Source organism: Anticarsia gemmatalis, chromosome 29, assembly GCF_050436995.1.
Source record: "Anticarsia gemmatalis isolate Benzon Research Colony breed Stoneville strain chromosome 29, ilAntGemm2 primary, whole genome shotgun sequence".
NCBI classification, from domain to species: Eukaryota; Metazoa; Arthropoda; class Insecta; order Lepidoptera; family Erebidae; genus Anticarsia; species Anticarsia gemmatalis.
In genome coordinates, this window is record NC_134773.1 from 3,045,757 (window position 1) to 3,064,456 (window position 18,700).

Consider the following 18,700-nt stretch of genomic DNA (forward strand, 5'->3'; position numbering starts at 1 on the left):
GGGCGTGACCATCGACCGGCAGCTCTCAATGGCTCCCCACGTCAAGAACGTGGTCTCCCAGGTCCGCACAGCGTGCGCTCTCCTGCGCCCGATGCTGCACTCGCACCTGCCTCTCCGCGCGAAGCTCGGAATCTACAAGGCGTACATCAGGACGCGCCTCACCTACGCTGCCCCCGCGTGGTTCGCACTTCTGTCGGCAACAAACCGCCAGAGGTTGCGAGCCCAGCAATCGCGCGCCCTGCGCCTTGTAGTGGGCGCCCCGCGCTTCGTGCGGAACGACACCATCGCGCGCGACCTGCGCATGGAGAGCCTGGACGACCACGTGAGACGCCTGAGCACCAACCTGTTCGAGCGCACCGAACGCTCGGAACACCGCCTCATACACGGGATCGCCCCGTACCACAGGCGGCCGCCGGACAGGTTGGCACTGCCACGAGACTTGATAGCCGCAAACACCGGACCGACGCCACCAGCACCCTCCTGAGCCGGGCTGACGGGCGCTCGCCGCGGACGCCGCCGCGGTGAGCTCGACCTCGCCAAGGACAGGAGGGACCCCTGCCACCAACACCAGGACGTGACACAGAAGCGGACGGCTTGAGGTCCGCCCGCGGGGATAAACCCGCACGGGCCTGACCTCGCCCACCGCTTCGCCCGCCGGACACGACACTCCGGCACAACTCCGAGGGGTAAAGCCCCGCCCCAGCGACCCGCCTGTATCTGCAGGCGGAGATGGATACCGCTGGAACAGCCCGACGGGCTGGTAGTAGCTACTGTTACGCACAACTTCTGCTGTAACAAAGACAACCCAACGGCCCGTGCATCCAGTCGTTCGCCAGCGCTCGCCCGTTGAACAACGTGCGCGCGTCACTTGTCTGTCTGCTCAACTCAACGTCACAACACTAAAGAACAAAGAAGATGACCGGCCGCGGAAAGGGAGGAAAAGGTCTGGGAAAGGGAGGAGCCAAGCGCCACAGGAAAGTGCTTCGCGATAACATCCAGGGTATCACGAAGCCCGCCATCCGTCGTCTCGCGCGCAGAGGCGGCGTCAAGCGTATCTCCGGTCTTATTTACGAGGAGACTCGCGGTGTGCTGAAGGTGTTCCTCGAGAACGTGATCCGCGACGCCGTCACATACACCGAGCACGCCAAGAGGAAGACCGTCACCGCCATGGACGTCGTCTACGCGCTGAAACGTCAAGGCCGCACCCTGTACGGTTTCGGCGGTTAAGCTGCTTCTGCTCGACGGACGACGACACACACACCCGTCCCGTCCTCCAGCCGGCACTGTCGCAATTGCGCATCGCTCGTTGAGCGTACGCGTCATATGTGATAGCGCTAATAAAAAGGCCCTTTTCAGGGCCGCATACGATTCATATAAACTATTATAAAGTTTATGTTTCTATAATGAACACACGATAAGTCAAACTCTCATACTATACTACATAGTAGTACTATACTGTATACCTACTATACACGTACATAATAATAATATATGAATAAATTCACTTCACCTACTAACGCTAGAACGCAACGTACCGAGTAGTTTACTATAACATAATCATCAATATTATATGAAACGAATAGAGTATAATACACGTACGTAGGTAACCTACCTACCTATATAATGTGTTATGATAAAATCATTGATACTGGTGTATCTCTCTGTCAACTTACTTATGTACAGCTACTACTTGTTTGAAGTTATGAGTGAGTATGTACATATATTACAAAAATACAATATTTGTAACCAGAACACTGACTGACATACCTGGATCGTCTCTCTCTGCATTCGACTGCGTTTCTTCTTAGTTGATGCTACGTTGCGACGTCGAATGTCCTCAGGGCTCAGCCTCAGCCTCAGCTCAGCTGCTTACCGGTAACCTGAAATAGAAATATCCGTACAAATTACAAATAGGTACATAGTAATAAATAACATGCAAGCATTAATAATAGGTATTAAGATTAGAATTAAAATGTTTCGAGTAACATTTAAATAATAGAGAATATAAACAGTTTAACACTAACTAACGTAACTGTATGATAATTAAAATAATAATTGTCATATTGATATATTATATATGGTATGTGTACATGTCAACATCAAAGTAATGTTGTTGTTAAAACTTACATACATATTTAGACAAATCGAACTAAATAGAAAATTTTATGCATAATATTAATTAATTAATATTTGTGTGTGTGTTTAATATTGTGTTCAAGTAAGTGTTGTGTTGTTGGACACTGGTACATAATAATAATTAATAGCTGTAACTGAGAGCACTGCCTAAGGGAATGAATCTACTAAACTTACACGGGACACGGGTGTCTGTCTCCGTACCGTGTACCGTGTGTGTACGTACGGCGAGAGATTGAGCGTGTGCATAACGTGATTATTCGTCTATTGGCATGTTGAATTGCATTATATGCACTTTCACATTGTTTAATATAGTATTTTGTAATTTTATATTAGTTTATTAAACGTTATACCACCAGGTCTGACTCGCCCGTCCTTAAGTGGTATAACGCTTTCGTGTTTTACGAAGGTTCACTTTTAATCGTCTAATACGTTCGACCAAAGTGTTAATACAAATGAAATGTTGATACGTTTCAAGCTCGATATCCTCCTTGTTGATTTATCGACCGTTTACAACTGAAACGTTGTGTTTTATAGAGAAAAATACATTTTGAAGTGAACGCGAGGTATGCCAAGTAGACAGTATGGATTATAATGGTGAGCGCCGGCTCGATCGTTCGTTTTATGCGATATCTATCGGTACCGGTAGATAGTCTCGTTCATTATGTATACGAAAATACAATAAACGAGTGTGGTTACATAACAAAAATATAATAAATTTGTATTTAATTAGATACGTGTTAGTGAAAAGTATGAAGTGTTCATACGAGAAATCGTCTCGCGACAGAATGGCCCTCGTTACGGTAAAGTCTCGAGGTAGCTAATCGGGTGGCAAGTTGCGTATAGTGGCGACATCTACTACGATAGTCGAAGTCTCAGATCGAACCTCTCTTTCACACTCGCGTGAACACGTTTGTTTGATCGTTCTCTCTCTCTCTCACTTACTTACTTACTTACTCTCGCAATCAATCTATCAACAATCAACAATGGCCGATACAGCAGTCGCCGCCGAAGCTCCCGCTCCCGCTACACCAGCAAAGAAACAGGCAAGACAGGCGGGCGGCGCTAAGAAACCTAAGGCGAAGCCTACGCACCCGAAGACGTCCGAGATGGTGAACAACGCTATCAAGGAGATGAAGGAGCGCAGCGGATCCTCGCTGCAGGCGATCAAGAAGTACATCGCCGCTCAGTACAAGGTAGACGCCGAGAAGTTGGCGCCGTTCATCAGAAAATACCTGAAGAGCGCCGTCGAGTCCGGCGCGCTCATCCAGACCAAGGGCAAGGGCGCGTCCGGTTCGTTCAAGCTAGAGTCCAAGTCGGCCGCCGCCAAGAAGCCGAGCGCGAGCGCCGGTGCGGGCAAGGCAGCCGCCGGCAAGGGTGCAGCGGCAGCGTCGAAGGCCGGCAAGAAGGCGACCGCCTCCGCCGCCGGCGCCAAGAGCAAGAAGGCCGCAGCCGCGTCCGCGTCTGCCTCCGCATCGCCGTCCAAAGCCAAGGCTTCGGCCGCCGCGAAGGACAAGAAGGCCGCCGCCGCCGCGAAGAAGAAGCCCGCCGCCAAGAAGGCCGCCGCGCCCGCCAAGGCCAAGGGCGGCGCCGCACCCAAGGCTAAGAAGACCGCGAAGCCACCCACGAAGAAGCCGAAGGCGCCCAAGCCCAAGAAGGCCGCCGCTACGCCCAAGTCCAAGCCCGCCGCGAAGAAGGCAGCCGCAGCCAAGAAGTAAATATCACACACGCCGGCCGCAGCCAACGAGTGCGCGCGCTATACACGCGCGGGTGCGGTGCATGGTCGCGCTACACCGTCGTCGCGTCGTCGGTCCCGCCGCGCCGCCGCCGCAGCATCAGCAGCAGCAGCAGCAGCAGCAGCAGCAGCAGCAGCAGCAGCAGCGGCAGCGAGCGACCCGCCACCGGGTCGCCGTCGCAGCAGCCGCGAGCCTCACGGCGGCGTGCGTGACACACTCGCTCGCCACTACCAAAAACAGCCCTTTTCAGGGCTAACAATATATTCATGAATCATGTACAAACATACATATTCGTTTCTGATGCGTATACAGAAAGTCAAACAAACTAACCAACCAACTACTAACAAAACAATAAACTACCACAGCTATGTAACCAACCAACTAACTAACTAACTAACTAAGGTATATAACACGAGAGAGATAATAACAACAATAATTATAATAATTGTATAGCTATGCTATGATAGTCGACGACGAATCAAACAATACACGAACCGACGACGTTACCTATGCCACCCTACATGACATGTGAGTGGTTAACTCGTAACGTAACTATAATTTCAAAACACCTAGAATATCATACACTATAACTAGCTACTACATAATACCTATATACAGCTAACAGCTTATCTGAAATAAAAAACTCACCCAAAGCCGCCGAACACATACCTACGAAGCACACGATACGATGATGATGACGATGATATTATATCATTATAACGGCACACCGCAACACAAACACAAACACAAACACACCCTAGATTCCCTAGGTCACTCGCGAGTACCTAGATACTCGTAAATAATATAAATGTATTAGCTCTAATCACATCGCGATGCACATTGCAATTTGCACGCGTACGTTACTCACTCACAATTTATTCAAATTATTATAACTCTCAAGTGACATTAGTGACACTACGATATTGCAATTGCACCGACTACCTACACTCACCTACACGAGAAAAAAAAAAAAAAAAAACACATTCATAAATATTTTATTAGTTACTGTCAAAATCAAACTGACAAGTGACGACGCCCGACTGCAGGACGAAAAAAAAAAATTTTTTTTTTTTTCTTTATTTGTATTGATATTCTCATCATTATACTGAGCATATATATTATACATTATACATAAATCATAAATCTATAATTCATAAAATATAACGTGGAAATGGCGCGAAAGTGCCGCGCACGCGCAATAGCGGCGATTATCGTGTTGTTTTCTCGCCCGTTTCGTTCGTGAGCGTCGACTCCGCTCCCCGCCCGACGGTTGCGCGCCAGCGATCGCGTATATAATAAAATGCCCCTGCTGTCGGCGAGTCACTCTACAACGCTTACTCGCTGCGCGCGCACACGGTTTCAGCTGTGTGTGTACATACGTGTTTAACTTTGTTTTCAAATCTTCAATTTAAAAACTCTTCAACATGTCGGGCCGCGGCAAAGGTGGCAAAGTCAAGGGAAAGGCAAAGTCTCGCTCCAACCGTGCCGGTCTTCAGTTCCCCGTCGGTCGTATCCACAGGCTCCTGCGTAACGGCAATTACGCCGAGCGCGTCGGTGCCGGTGCACCAGTGTACCTGGCCGCCGTCATGGAGTACTTGGCCGCTGAGGTTCTCGAGTTGGCCGGCAACGCAGCGAGGGACAACAAGAAGACCAGGATCATTCCCCGTCACCTTCAGTTGGCCATCCGCAACGACGAGGAGTTGAACAAACTGCTCTCCGGCGTGACCATCGCCCAAGGCGGTGTCCTGCCGAACATCCAGGCGGTCCTGCTGCCCAAGAAGACCGAGAAGAAGGCTTAAAACCACCGCCTACTCCTCCTCCTCACACCCGACGCACTTCGTGGGAAGATATAATGATACGTTGCTGTCGTACGACCAAGACGACGACGACGGCGGCGTGCATTTTTCTTACAAAAGGCCCTTTTCAGGGCCACAATATGAATCAAAGTCTATCTATTTATCATAATTATCCTATGATAATGAATGACTGTTTCTGTTGCAACATTATTAAAAGTCAAACACACACAAAACAAACAACAACAGAGAAAAAAAAAAAAACCCCCACGAACGAATAGATTTTTTAATAATTATATTATTAATTAATAAACGTAATAAGTATGATAATATATAGTATAAAAGTACAATACATTATATTATACTATATGGCAACAATTATTATTATATACGTCATCTTCCCAAATTCCACTATTTAATTTCATTACCAATACCGTAACTTCGATATAACCACAGATTACAAAAAAGCTCAAAAGTGCTAGATCACAGGGCCGTAAAACGGAATAACAAAAAAAAAAAATATACGTCATCTCAGCCAGATTCAAATACTTACCAATGTTTTTTTTTTTTCTTTTTTTTTTTGCGTACCTATGTCAGTTGTAGTAGTAGCAGTTAGTTGTAGTTCATAATTATGAAATATCGATAACTCATTAAATAAATATTATCATATGGCATGTAGGTGCTGATTTAAATAAAAAAAAAATAATAAAAAATGCTTAATAGTGAGTACAGTTTAGTTTATCCACGTGTCAACAACGTATGTATTTATAATTACAAAATATGTACACTCTTATTATGGTATGTAAACACCGATACAATAAAATAATTAGGTTATAATATTTATTTCATCTATGTCAGTCGTTCGCAGAACGCAAATATATAAATAAATAAAAAATCTAACGATAAAGTTAATACATTTAATAAGTGAATAATATATGTATACCTATTAGATAAAACACAAACAAAACATACTTGGCTTAGCATTATATTATATTGTGAGAGTGTGTGAGTGTTTTTTTTTTTTTTTTTAATTTTTTTTTAATTTTTTTTTTTTTTAAACAGCCTTAGCCAGTATTCTGTACCGCGTCGATCGCCCCCCGCCCTTTCCGCGCTCCGCGATGTGTAGCTGCCGGGCGTGCGTCAGCACTGCGTCGAGCTTACAGAGACCGCATCGGAGCGCTCCTATTGGCCCGTCCGACGGCGCGCGCTCCCTTAGGTCGCCACCACCGCGCGGCGAGAGCGCCGATAAATAAGAGCGGCCTCTCTGCAATTTCGAACCACAATCCAACCGCTCACCGTGCCGCACGGATCGAATTTTGCGCTCCGTATTGTATTGTTGTGTGATTGTTGAATCGCCGCACCATGCCGCCCAAGACAAGTGGTAAGGCCGCCAAGAAATCCGGCAAGGCCCAAAAGAACATCTCCAAGACCGACAAGAAAAAGAAGAAGCACAAGAGGAAGGAGAGCTACGCCATCTACATCTACAAGGTGCTCAAGCAGGTCCACCCCGACACCGGTATCTCCTCGAAGGCTATGTCGATCATGAACTCTTTCGTTAACGACATCTTCGAACGCATCGCCGCCGAAGCGTCTCGTCTGGCCCACTACAACAAGAGGTCCACCATCACATCGAGGGAGGTGCAGACATCCGTGAGGCTCCTGCTGCCCGGTGAGCTCGCCAAGCACGCCGTCAGCGAGGGTACCAAAGCTGTCACCAAGTACACCAGCTCCAAGTGAGCACAGCGTGTGCTTGCACTTGTACCGCCGCCACCGTTGCGCTCACCACATACTCACCTACCTATGTGTTGCGCACAAACAAAAGGCCCTTTTCAGGGCCACAAATATTTTCATATACAATTTAACATACAAAATGTATGTTTCTGTTGATAAACATGTCAAAAGTCAAACAACAACATAAAAAAAAACCTATCTCCATCACTCCCAGTCGCTATCCTTTACGATCTGCAACGATTAAATTTAATACACACAGAAAAATAGTAACACAATGGAATTATATTATTGACAAAAACAACAATACATATATATTATTTATATAATATAAAGTATGATGATAATAAATATAATAATATAATGACACTTTGAAGCTCCACGACCAGAGTACTATACCCATATCGTACATAATAATATTGCCTGCCTAATATTATTTTAAGTACTTCAATAAAATTCAAATAGTTGTCATTCAATGTTATATGGGAAAAAAAAAAAGAAAAAAAAAAAAAAGACGTTTATCATAGTTTGACGTTTATCAAGTTACTAAACTGCAAATAGTCGATGGAGAAATACAGTGATAGGTGTAATGTTTATAGGTGATGAACGGTATACAATATTATGTACTTAAATAAAATATTATAAATACTTACTTAAAAATAACAAAAAAAAATAAAATAATGATAATTGTAAGAATAACATATAGGTATAACGCATTTTGTTTCATGTTTCGTTCGTTCAAATAGTTGTCATTCAATGTTATAAAGAAAAAAAAAAAAAAGAAAAAAAAAAAATGACGTTTATCATAGTTTGACGTTTATCAAGTTACTTATAGAATAATAATATAAACACGTACACACAATATAATATATTATGTACGCTTTAAAATAAAGGATTTATACGAATTTAGAGAGAAAATTCCAAGTGAGTTCGCCGCGGCCGGTTCGCGCTGTCGGCCCGTGTCGATCGTATAAATACGAGTGGGACGGGCAATGCGCGTTTCATTCCCGCTCGCACAGTCGCGCCGTTCGCACCGCACGTCGTTCGTTCAGGTTCAGTTTCAGTACAATTCAATTCAATTAAGAAATGGCGCGTACCAAGCAGACCGCTCGCAAGTCCACCGGTGGTAAGGCACCGAGGAAGCAGCTCGCCACCAAGGCGGCCCGCAAGAGCGCACCGGCAACCGGTGGTGTCAAGAAGCCCCATCGTTACAGGCCCGGAACCGTAGCGCTCCGTGAGATTCGTCGTTACCAGAAGAGTACCGAGCTGTTGATCCGCAAGCTTCCGTTCCAGCGTTTGGTGCGTGAGATCGCTCAAGACTTCAAGACCGATCTCCGTTTCCAGAGCTCCGCTGTGATGGCCCTGCAGGAGGCCAGCGAGGCTTACCTCGTCGGTCTCTTCGAAGACACCAACCTTTGCGCCATCCACGCCAAGCGTGTCACCATCATGCCCAAGGATATACAGCTGGCGCGCAGGATCCGCGGAGAGCGCGCCTAACTGCAGTCAGTACTATCGAGTACTGCAGTTGGCGTGTACAAGGCGGTGTGCGATATATTGTTGTATACACCTATTAAGTATACACTTGTATTGCCGCTCAGCCGAATACCAAAAAGGCCCTTTTCAGGGCCACACATGAGTCATATATTTTTGTAATAAAATATGTTTCTGCAACTAACATTAAAAAGTCAAACAAACTATTAATTAACACACACAATATACCTACCTAATATCTAAATACTGCAAGTATGGTCCCCATATAAATATAATAAAATAAAATATAGCAGTTGCAACATGATATCATCATTCCTGTACAAGCTAGCTATAAAGATGCAGGCCTACACACAATATACATAAGTCCATCATATTTGACAAATTACAATATTTACTGGCGTGGTACATACAGCTACATATTATATAATATTACATATTATAATAGAGACAGTACATATAGGACGAAATAGATCCTAAATACAAAATGGTCGAATTTCATTACCTACATTACTGTACTTATACATTTTTTTTTTTTTTTCTTTTTCTTTTAACCAGACAGACACTCCTTAAATAATACTGATCGTGTATTGTATGCTTATAATAAATATAGATAGGTACCTACTGCTGAATGATGATAAAAATTATCAAAATCTAACAACCAATTTAATATAGGTACCTAAAATAATACTTTTTGTTTTTTTCTTTTTTTTTTTTTTTTTTAATCAATATTATGATGTTGTACACTGCTAACCATATTAAAGGCGGTGTGTTATAATATTAATAAATAAATATTATTTGATTAGTTTATATAATTAAGTAAATAGTTGAAATTTACGTTTTTTTTTTTTTTTTTTTTAAATATACATATACAATAATATCAACTAAAATGAGGCAGCAAGTCGCACACGGCCCGCCAAAACAAAACAAACCCTGCGCGTCCGAGTTCCGACCGACCTATCGACTAGCGAACGAGCGAGCTCGAGCGAGCGCCGCAACGCGTATATAAATGAGGGGCATGTACTGGCCCGTGCATCCAGTCGTTCGCCAGCGCTCGCCCGTTGAACAACGTGCGCGCGTCACTTGTCTGTCTGCTCAACTCAACGTCACAACACTAAAGAACAAAGAAGATGACCGGCCGCGGAAAGGGAGGAAAAGGTCTGGGAAAGGGAGGAGCCAAGCGCCACAGGAAAGTGCTTCGCGATAACATCCAGGGTATCACGAAGCCCGCCATCCGTCGTCTCGCGCGCAGAGGCGGCGTCAAGCGTATCTCCGGTCTTATTTACGAGGAGACTCGCGGTGTGCTGAAGGTGTTCCTCGAGAACGTGATCCGCGACGCCGTCACATACACCGAGCACGCCAAGAGGAAGACCGTCACCGCCATGGACGTCGTCTACGCGCTGAAACGTCAAGGCCGCACCCTGTACGGTTTCGGCGGTTAAGCTGCTTCTGCTCGACGGACGACGACACACACACCCGTCCCGTCCTCCAGCCGGCACTGTCGCAATTGCGCATCGCTCGTTGAGCGTACGCGTCATATGTGATAGCGCTAATAAAAAGGCCCTTTTCAGGGCCGCATACGATTCATATAAACTATTATAAAGTTTATGTTTCTATAATGAACACACGATAAGTCAAACTCTCATACTATACTACATAGTAGTACTATACTGTATACCTACTATACACGTACATAATAATAATATATGAATAAATTCACTTCACCTACTAACGCTAGAACGCAACGTACCGAGTAGTTTACTATAACATAATCATCAATATTATATGAAACGAATAGAGTATAATACACGTACGTAGGTAACCTACCTACCTATATAATGTGTTATGATAAAATCATTGATACTGGTGTATCTCTCTGTCAACTTACTTATGTACAGCTACTACTTGTTTGAAGTTATGAGTGAGTATGTACATATATTACAAAAATACAATATTTGTAACCAGAACACTGACTGACATACCTGGATCGTCTCTCTCTGCATTCGACTGCGTTTCTTCTTAGTTGATGCTACGTTGCGACGTCGAATGTCCTCAGGGCTCAGCCTCAGCCTCAGCTCAGCTGCTTACCGGTAACCTGAAATAGAAATATCCGTACAAATTACAAATAGGTACATAGTAATAAATAACATGCAAGCATTAATAATAGGTATTAAGATTAGAATTAAAATGTTTCGAGTAACATTTAAATAATAGAGAATATAAACAGTTTAACACTAACTAACGTAACTGTATGATAATTAAAATAATAATTGTCATATTGATATATTATATATGGTATGTGTACATGTCAACATCAAAGTAATGTTGTTGTTAAAACTTACATACATATTTAGACAAATCGAACTAAATAGAAAATTTTATGCATAATATTAATTAATTAATATTTGTGTGTGTGTTTAATATTGTGTTCAAGTAAGTGTTGTGTTGTTGGACACTGGTACATAATAATAATTAATAGCTGTAACTGAGAGCACTGCCTAAGGGAATGAATCTACTAAACTTACACGGGACACGGGTGTCTGTCTCCGTACCGTGTACCGTGTGTGTACGTACGGCGAGAGATTGAGCGTGTGCATAACGTGATTATTCGTCTATTGGCATGTTGAATTGCATTATATGCACTTTCACATTGTTTAATATAGTATTTTGTAATTTTATATTAGTTTATTAAACGTTATACCACCAGGTCTGACTCGCCCGTCCTTAAGTGGTATAACGCTTTCGTGTTTTACGAAGGTTCACTTTTAATCGTCTAATACGTTCGACCAAAGTGTTAATACAAATGAAATGTTGATACGTTTCAAGCTCGATATCCTCCTTGTTGATTTATCGACCGTTTACAACTGAAACGTTGTGTTTTATAGAGAAAAATACATTTTGAAGTGAACGCGAGGTATGCCAAGTAGACAGTATGGATTATAATGGTGAGCGCCGGCTCGATCGTTCGTTTTATGCGATATCTATCGGTACCGGTAGATAGTCTCGTTCATTATGTATACGAAAATACAATAAACGAGTGTGGTTACATAACAAAAATATAATAAATTTGTATTTAATTAGATACGTGTTAGTGAAAAGTATGAAGTGTTCATACGAGAAATCGTCTCGCGACAGAATGGCCCTCGTTACGGTAAAGTCTCGAGGTAGCTAATCGGGTGGCAAGTTGCGTATAGTGGCGACATCTACTACGATAGTCGAAGTCTCAGATCGAACCTCTCTTTCACACTCGCGTGAACACGTTTGTTTGATCGTTCTCTCTCTCTCTCACTTACTTACTTACTTACTCTCGCAATCAATCTATCAACAATCAACAATGGCCGATACAGCAGTCGCCGCCGAAGCTCCCGCTCCCGCTACACCAGCAAAGAAACAGGCAAGACAGGCGGGCGGCGCTAAGAAACCTAAGGCGAAGCCTACGCACCCGAAGACGTCCGAGATGGTGAACAACGCTATCAAGGAGATGAAGGAGCGCAGCGGATCCTCGCTGCAGGCGATCAAGAAGTACATCGCCGCTCAGTACAAGGTAGACGCCGAGAAGTTGGCGCCGTTCATCAGAAAATACCTGAAGAGCGCCGTCGAGTCCGGCGCGCTCATCCAGACCAAGGGCAAGGGCGCGTCCGGTTCGTTCAAGCTAGAGTCCAAGTCGGCCGCCGCCAAGAAGCCGAGCGCGAGCGCCGGTGCGGGCAAGGCAGCCGCCGGCAAGGGTGCAGCGGCAGCGTCGAAGGCCGGCAAGAAGGCGACCGCCTCCGCCGCCGGCGCCAAGAGCAAGAAGGCCGCAGCCGCGTCCGCGTCTGCCTCCGCATCGCCGTCCAAAGCCAAGGCTTCGGCCGCCGCGAAGGACAAGAAGGCCGCCGCCGCCGCGAAGAAGAAGCCCGCCGCCAAGAAGGCCGCCGCGCCCGCCAAGGCCAAGGGCGGCGCCGCACCCAAGGCTAAGAAGACCGCGAAGCCACCCACGAAGAAGCCGAAGGCGCCCAAGCCCAAGAAGGCCGCCGCTACGCCCAAGTCCAAGCCCGCCGCGAAGAAGGCAGCCGCAGCCAAGAAGTAAATATCACACACGCCGGCCGCAGCCAACGAGTGCGCGCGCTATACACGCGCGGGTGCGGTGCATGGTCGCGCTACACCGTCGTCGCGTCGTCGGTCCCGCCGCGCCGCCGCCGCAGCATCAGCAGCAGCAGCAGCAGCAGCAGCAGCAGCAGCAGCAGCAGCGGCAGCGAGCGACCCGCCACCGGGTCGCCGTCGCAGCAGCCGCGAGCCTCACGGCGGCGTGCGTGACACACTCGCTCGCCACTACCAAAAACAGCCCTTTTCAGGGCTAACAATATATTCATGAATCATGTACAAACATACATATTCGTTTCTGATGCGTATACAGAAAGTCAAACAAACTAACCAACCAACTACTAACAAAACAATAAACTACCACAGCTATGTAACCAACCAACTAACTAACTAACTAACTAAGGTATATAACACGAGAGAGATAATAACAACAATAATTATAATAATTGTATAGCTATGCTATGATAGTCGACGACGAATCAAACAATACACGAACCGACGACGTTACCTATGCCACCCTACATGACATGTGAGTGGTTAACTCGTAACGTAACTATAATTTCAAAACACCTAGAATATCATACACTATAACTAGCTACTACATAATACCTATATACAGCTAACAGCTTATCTGAAATAAAAAACTCACCCAAAGCCGCCGAACACATACCTACGAAGCACACGATACGATGATGATGACGATGATATTATATCATTATAACGGCACACCGCAACACAAACACAAACACAAACACACCCTAGCTTCCCTAGGTCACTCGCGAGTACCTAGATACTCGTAAATAATATAAATGTATTAGCTCTAATCACATCGCGATGCACATTGCAATTTGCACGCGTACGTTACTCACTCACAATTTATTCAAATTATTATAACTCTCAAGTGACATTAGTGACACTACGATATTGCAATTGCACCGACTACCTACACTCACCTACACGAGAAAAAAAAAAAAAAAAAACACATTCATAAATATTTTATTAGTTACTGTCAAAATCAAACTGACAAGTGACGACGCCCGACTGCAGGACGAAAAAAAAAAATTTTTTTTTTTTTCTTTATTTGTATTGATATTCTCATCATTATACTGAGCATATATATTATACATTATACATAAATCATAAATCTATAATTCATAAAATATAACGTGGAAATGGCGCGAAAGTGCCGCGCACGCGCAATAGCGGCGATTATCGTGTTGTTTTCTCGCCCGTTTCGTTCGTGAGCGTCGACTCCGCTCCCCGCCCGACGGTTGCGCGCCAGCGATCGCGTATATAATAAAATGCCCCTGCTGTCGGCGAGTCACTCTACAACGCTTACTCGCTGCGCGCGCACACGGTTTCAGCTGTGTGTGTACATACGTGTTTAACTTTGTTTTCAAATCTTCAATTTAAAAACTCTTCAACATGTCGGGCCGCGGCAAAGGTGGCAAAGTCAAGGGAAAGGCAAAGTCTCGCTCCAACCGTGCCGGTCTTCAGTTCCCCGTCGGTCGTATCCACAGGCTCCTGCGTAACGGCAATTACGCCGAGCGCGTCGGTGCCGGTGCACCAGTGTACCTGGCCGCCGTCATGGAGTACTTGGCCGCTGAGGTTCTCGAGTTGGCCGGCAACGCAGCGAGGGACAACAAGAAGACCAGGATCATTCCCCGTCACCTTCAGTTGGCCATCCGCAACGACGAGGAGTTGAACAAACTGCTCTCCGGCGTGACCATCGCCCAAGGCGGTGTCCTGCCGAACATCCAGGCGGTCCTGCTGCCCAAGAAGACCGAGAAGAAGGCTTAAAACCACCGCCTACTCCTCCTCCTCACACCCGACGCACTTCGTGGGAAGATATAATGATACGTTGCTGTCGTACGACCAAGACGACGACGACGGCGGCGTGCATTTTTCTTACAAAAGGCCCTTTTCAGGGCCACAATATGAATCAAAGTCTATCTATTTATCATAATTATCCTATGATAATGAATGACTGTTTCTGTTGCAACATTATTAAAAGTCAAACACACACAAAACAAACAACAACAGAGAAAAAAAAAAAAACCCCCACGAACGAATAGATTTTTTAATAATTATATTATTAATTAATAAACGTAATAAGTATGATAATATATAGTATAAAAGTACAATACATTATATTATACTATATGGCAACAATTATTATTATATACGTCATCTTCCCAAATTCCACTATTTAATTTCATTACCAATACCGTAACTTCGATATAACCACAGATTACAAAAAAGCTCAAAAGTGCTAGATCACAGGGCCGTAAAACGGAATAACAAAAAAAAAAAATATACGTCATCTCAGCCAGATTCAAATACTTACCAATGTTTTTTTTTTTTCTTTTTTTTTTTGCGTACCTATGTCAGTTGTAGTAGTAGCAGTTAGTTGTAGTTCATAATTATGAAATATCGATAACTCATTAAATAAATATTATCATATGGCATGTAGGTGCTGATTTAAATAAAAAAAAAATAATAAAAAATGCTTAATAGTGAGTACAGTTTAGTTTATCCACGTGTCAACAACGTATGTATTTATAATTACAAAATATGTACACTCTTATTATGGTATGTAAACACCGATACAATAAAATAATTAGGTTATAATATTTATTTCATCTATGTCAGTCGTTCGCAGAACGCAAATATATAAATAAATAAAAAATCTAACGATAAAGTTAATACATTTAATAAGTGAATAATATATGTATACCTATTAGATAAAACACAAACAAAACATACTTGGCTTAGCATTATATTATATTGTGAGAGTGTGTGAGTGTTTTTTTTTTTTTTTTTAATTTTTTTTTAATTTTTTTTTTTTTTAAACAGCCTTAGCCAGTATTCTGTACCGCGTCGATCGCCCCCCGCCCTTTCCGCGCTCCGCGATGTGTAGCTGCCGGGCGTGCGTCAGCACTGCGTCGAGCTTACAGAGACCGCATCGGAGCGCTCCTATTGGCCCGTCCGACGGCGCGCGCTCCCTTAGGTCGCCACCACCGCGCGGCGAGAGCGCCGATAAATAAGAGCGGCCTCTCTGCAATTTCGAACCACAATCCAACCGCTCACCGTGCCGCACGGATCGAATTTTGCGCTCCGTATTGTATTGTTGTGTGATTGTTGAATCGCCGCACCATGCCGCCCAAGACAAGTGGTAAGGCCGCCAAGAAATCCGGCAAGGCCCAAAAGAACATCTCCAAGACCGACAAGAAAAAGAAGAAGCACAAGAGGAAGGAGAGCTACGCCATCTACATCTACAAGGTGCTCAAGCAGGTCCACCCCGACACCGGTATCTCCTCGAAGGCTATGTCGATCATGAACTCTTTCGTTAACGACATCTTCGAACGCATCGCCGCCGAAGCGTCTCGTCTGGCCCACTACAACAAGAGGTCCACCATCACATCGAGGGAGGTGCAGACATCCGTGAGGCTCCTGCTGCCCGGTGAGCTCGCCAAGCACGCCGTCAGCGAGGGTACCAAAGCTGTCACCAAGTACACCAGCTCCAAGTGAGCACAGCGTGTGCTTGCACTTGTACCGCCGCCACCGTTGCGCTCACCACATACTCACCTACCTATGTGTTGCGCACAAACAAAAGGCCCTTTTCAGGGCCACAAATATTTTCATATACAATTTAACATACAAAATGTATGTTTCTGTTGATAAACATGTCAAAAGTCAAACAACAACATAAAAAAAAACCTATCTCCATCACTCCCAGTCGCTATCCTTTACGATCTGCAACGATTAAATTTAATACACACAGAAAAATAGTAACACAATGGAATTATATTATTGACAAAAACAACAATACATATATATTATTTATATAATATAAAGTATGATGATAATAAATATAATAATATAATGACACTTTGAAGCTCCACGACCAGAGTACTATACCCATATCGTACATAATAATATTGCCTGCCTAATATTATTTTAAGTACTTCAATAAAATTCAAATAGTTGTCATTCAATGTTATATGGGAAAAAAAAAAAGAAAAAAAAAAAAAAGACGTTTATCATAGTTTGACGTTTATCAAGTTACTAAACTGCAAATAGTCGATGGAGAAATACAGTGATAGGTGTAATGTTTATAGGTGATGAACGGTATACAATATTATGTACTTAAATAAAATATTATAAATACTTACTTAAAAATAACAAAAAAAAATAAAATAATGATAATTGTAAGAATAACATATAGGTATAACGCATTTTGTTTCATGTTTCGTTCGTTCAAATAGTTGTCATTCAATGTTATAAAGAAAAAAAAAAAAAAGAAAAAAAAAAAATGACGTTTATCATAGTTTGACGTTTATCAAGTTACTTATAGAATAATAATATAAACACGTACACACAATATAATATATTATGTACGCTTTAAAATAAAGGATTTATACGAATTTAGAGAGAAAATTCCAAGTGAGTTCGCCGCGGCCGGTTCGCGCTGTCGGCCCGTGTCGATCGTATAAATACGAGTGGGACGGGCAATGCGCGTTTCATTCCCGCTCGCACAGTCGCGCCGTTCGCACCGCACGTCGTTCGTTCAGGTTCAGTTTCAGTACAATTCAATTCAATTAAGAAATGGCGCGTACCAAGCAGACCGCTCGCAAGTCCACCGGTGGTAAGGCACCGAGGAAGCAGCTCGCCACCAAGGCGGCCCGCAAGAGCGCACCGGCAACCGGTGGTGTCAAGAAGCCCCATCGTTACAGGCCCGGAACCGTAGCGCTCCGTGAGATTCGTCGTTACCAGAAGAGTACCGAGCTGTTGATCCGCAAGCTTCCGTTCCAGCGTTTGGTGCGTGAGATCGCTCAAGACTTCAAGACCGATCTCCGTTTCCAGAGCTCCGCTGTGATGGCCCTGCAGGAGGCCAGCGAGGCTTACCTCGTCGGTCTCTTCGAAGACACCAACCTTTGCGCCATCCACGCCAAGCGTGTCACCATCATGCCCAAGGATATACAGCTGGCGCGCAGGATCCGCGGAGAGCGCGCCTAACTGCAGTCAGTACTATCGAGTACTGCAGTTGGCGTGTACAAGGCGGTGTGCGATATATTGTTGTATACACCTATTAAGTATACACTTGTATTGCCGCTCAGCCGAATACCAAAAAGGCCCTTTTCAGGGCCACACATGAGTCATATATTTTTGTAATAAAATATGTTTCTGCAACTAACATTAAAAAGTCAAACAAACTATTAATTAACACACACAATATACCTACCTAATATCTAAATACTGCAAGTATGGTCCCCATATAAATATAATAAAATAAAATATAGCAGTTGCAACATGATATCATCATTCCTGTACAAGCTAGCTATAAAGATGCAGGCCTACACACAATATACATAAGTCCATCATATTTGACAAATTACAATATTTACTGGCGTGGTACATACAGCTACATATTATATAATATTACATATTATAATAGAGACAGTACATATAGGACGAAATAGATCCTAAATACAAAATGGTCGAATTTCATTACCTACATTACTGTACTTATACATTTTTTTTTTTTTTTCTTTTTCTTTTAACCAGACAGACACTCCTTAAATAATACTGATCGTGTATTGTATGCTTATAATAAATATAGATAGGTACCTACTGCTGAATGATGATAAAAATTATCAAAATCTAACAACCAATTTAATATAGGTACCTAAAATAATACTTTTTGTTTTTTTCTTTTTTTTTTTTTTTTTTAATCAATAT

The 18,700-nt window shown here is 43.7% G+C and overlaps 9 protein-coding genes across 9 annotated transcripts; all 9 read left to right on the forward strand.

Moving 5' to 3' along the window:
* Window positions 1–777: 777 nt before the first annotated feature.
* On the forward strand, window positions 778–1,580 carry LOC142985045 (histone H4). Its single transcript, XM_076132961.1, has one exon. The coding sequence runs from the start codon at window positions 916–918 to the stop codon at window positions 1,225–1,227; it is 312 nt and encodes a 103-aa protein (XP_075989076.1). The 5' UTR covers window positions 778–915; the 3' UTR covers window positions 1,228–1,580.
* Window positions 1,581–4,998: 3,418 nt separating this feature from the next.
* On the forward strand, window positions 4,999–5,795 carry LOC142985038 (histone H2A). Its single transcript, XM_076132953.1, has one exon. It carries the CDS (start codon window positions 5,294–5,296, stop codon window positions 5,666–5,668), a length of 375 nt encoding a protein of 124 aa, XP_075989068.1. The 5' UTR covers window positions 4,999–5,293; the 3' UTR covers window positions 5,669–5,795.
* An 886-nt stretch (window positions 5,796–6,681) lies between these two features.
* LOC142985040 (histone H2B) lies at window positions 6,682–7,529 on the forward strand. Its single transcript, XM_076132955.1, has one exon. It carries the CDS (start codon window positions 7,025–7,027, stop codon window positions 7,397–7,399), a length of 375 nt encoding a protein of 124 aa, XP_075989070.1. The 5' UTR covers window positions 6,682–7,024; the 3' UTR covers window positions 7,400–7,529.
* Window positions 7,530–8,476: 947 nt separating this feature from the next.
* Window positions 8,477–8,887, forward strand: LOC142984978 (histone H3). Its single transcript, XM_076132887.1, has one exon. The coding sequence runs from the start codon at window positions 8,477–8,479 to the stop codon at window positions 8,885–8,887; it is 411 nt and encodes a 136-aa protein (XP_075989002.1).
* Window positions 8,888–9,925: 1,038 nt separating this feature from the next.
* Window positions 9,926–10,673, forward strand: LOC142985046 (histone H4). The gene has a single exon (XM_076132962.1). It carries the CDS (start codon window positions 10,009–10,011, stop codon window positions 10,318–10,320), a length of 312 nt encoding a protein of 103 aa, XP_075989077.1. The 5' UTR covers window positions 9,926–10,008; the 3' UTR covers window positions 10,321–10,673.
* Window positions 10,674–11,294: 621 nt separating this feature from the next.
* Window positions 11,295–13,088, forward strand: LOC142985024 (uncharacterized). Its single transcript, XM_076132937.1, has one exon. The coding sequence runs from the start codon at window positions 12,213–12,215 to the stop codon at window positions 12,942–12,944; it is 732 nt and encodes a 243-aa protein (XP_075989052.1). The 5' UTR covers window positions 11,295–12,212; the 3' UTR covers window positions 12,945–13,088.
* Window positions 13,089–14,383: 1,295 nt separating this feature from the next.
* Window positions 14,384–14,758, forward strand: LOC142984979 (histone H2A). Its single transcript, XM_076132888.1, has one exon. It carries the CDS (start codon window positions 14,384–14,386, stop codon window positions 14,756–14,758), a length of 375 nt encoding a protein of 124 aa, XP_075989003.1.
* A 1,356-nt stretch (window positions 14,759–16,114) lies between these two features.
* Window positions 16,115–16,489, forward strand: LOC142984980 (histone H2B). Its single transcript, XM_076132889.1, has one exon. The coding sequence runs from the start codon at window positions 16,115–16,117 to the stop codon at window positions 16,487–16,489; it is 375 nt and encodes a 124-aa protein (XP_075989004.1).
* A 1,077-nt stretch (window positions 16,490–17,566) lies between these two features.
* Window positions 17,567–17,977, forward strand: LOC142984981 (histone H3). Its single transcript, XM_076132890.1, has one exon. It carries the CDS (start codon window positions 17,567–17,569, stop codon window positions 17,975–17,977), a length of 411 nt encoding a protein of 136 aa, XP_075989005.1.
* Window positions 17,978–18,700: the final 723 nt, after the last annotated feature.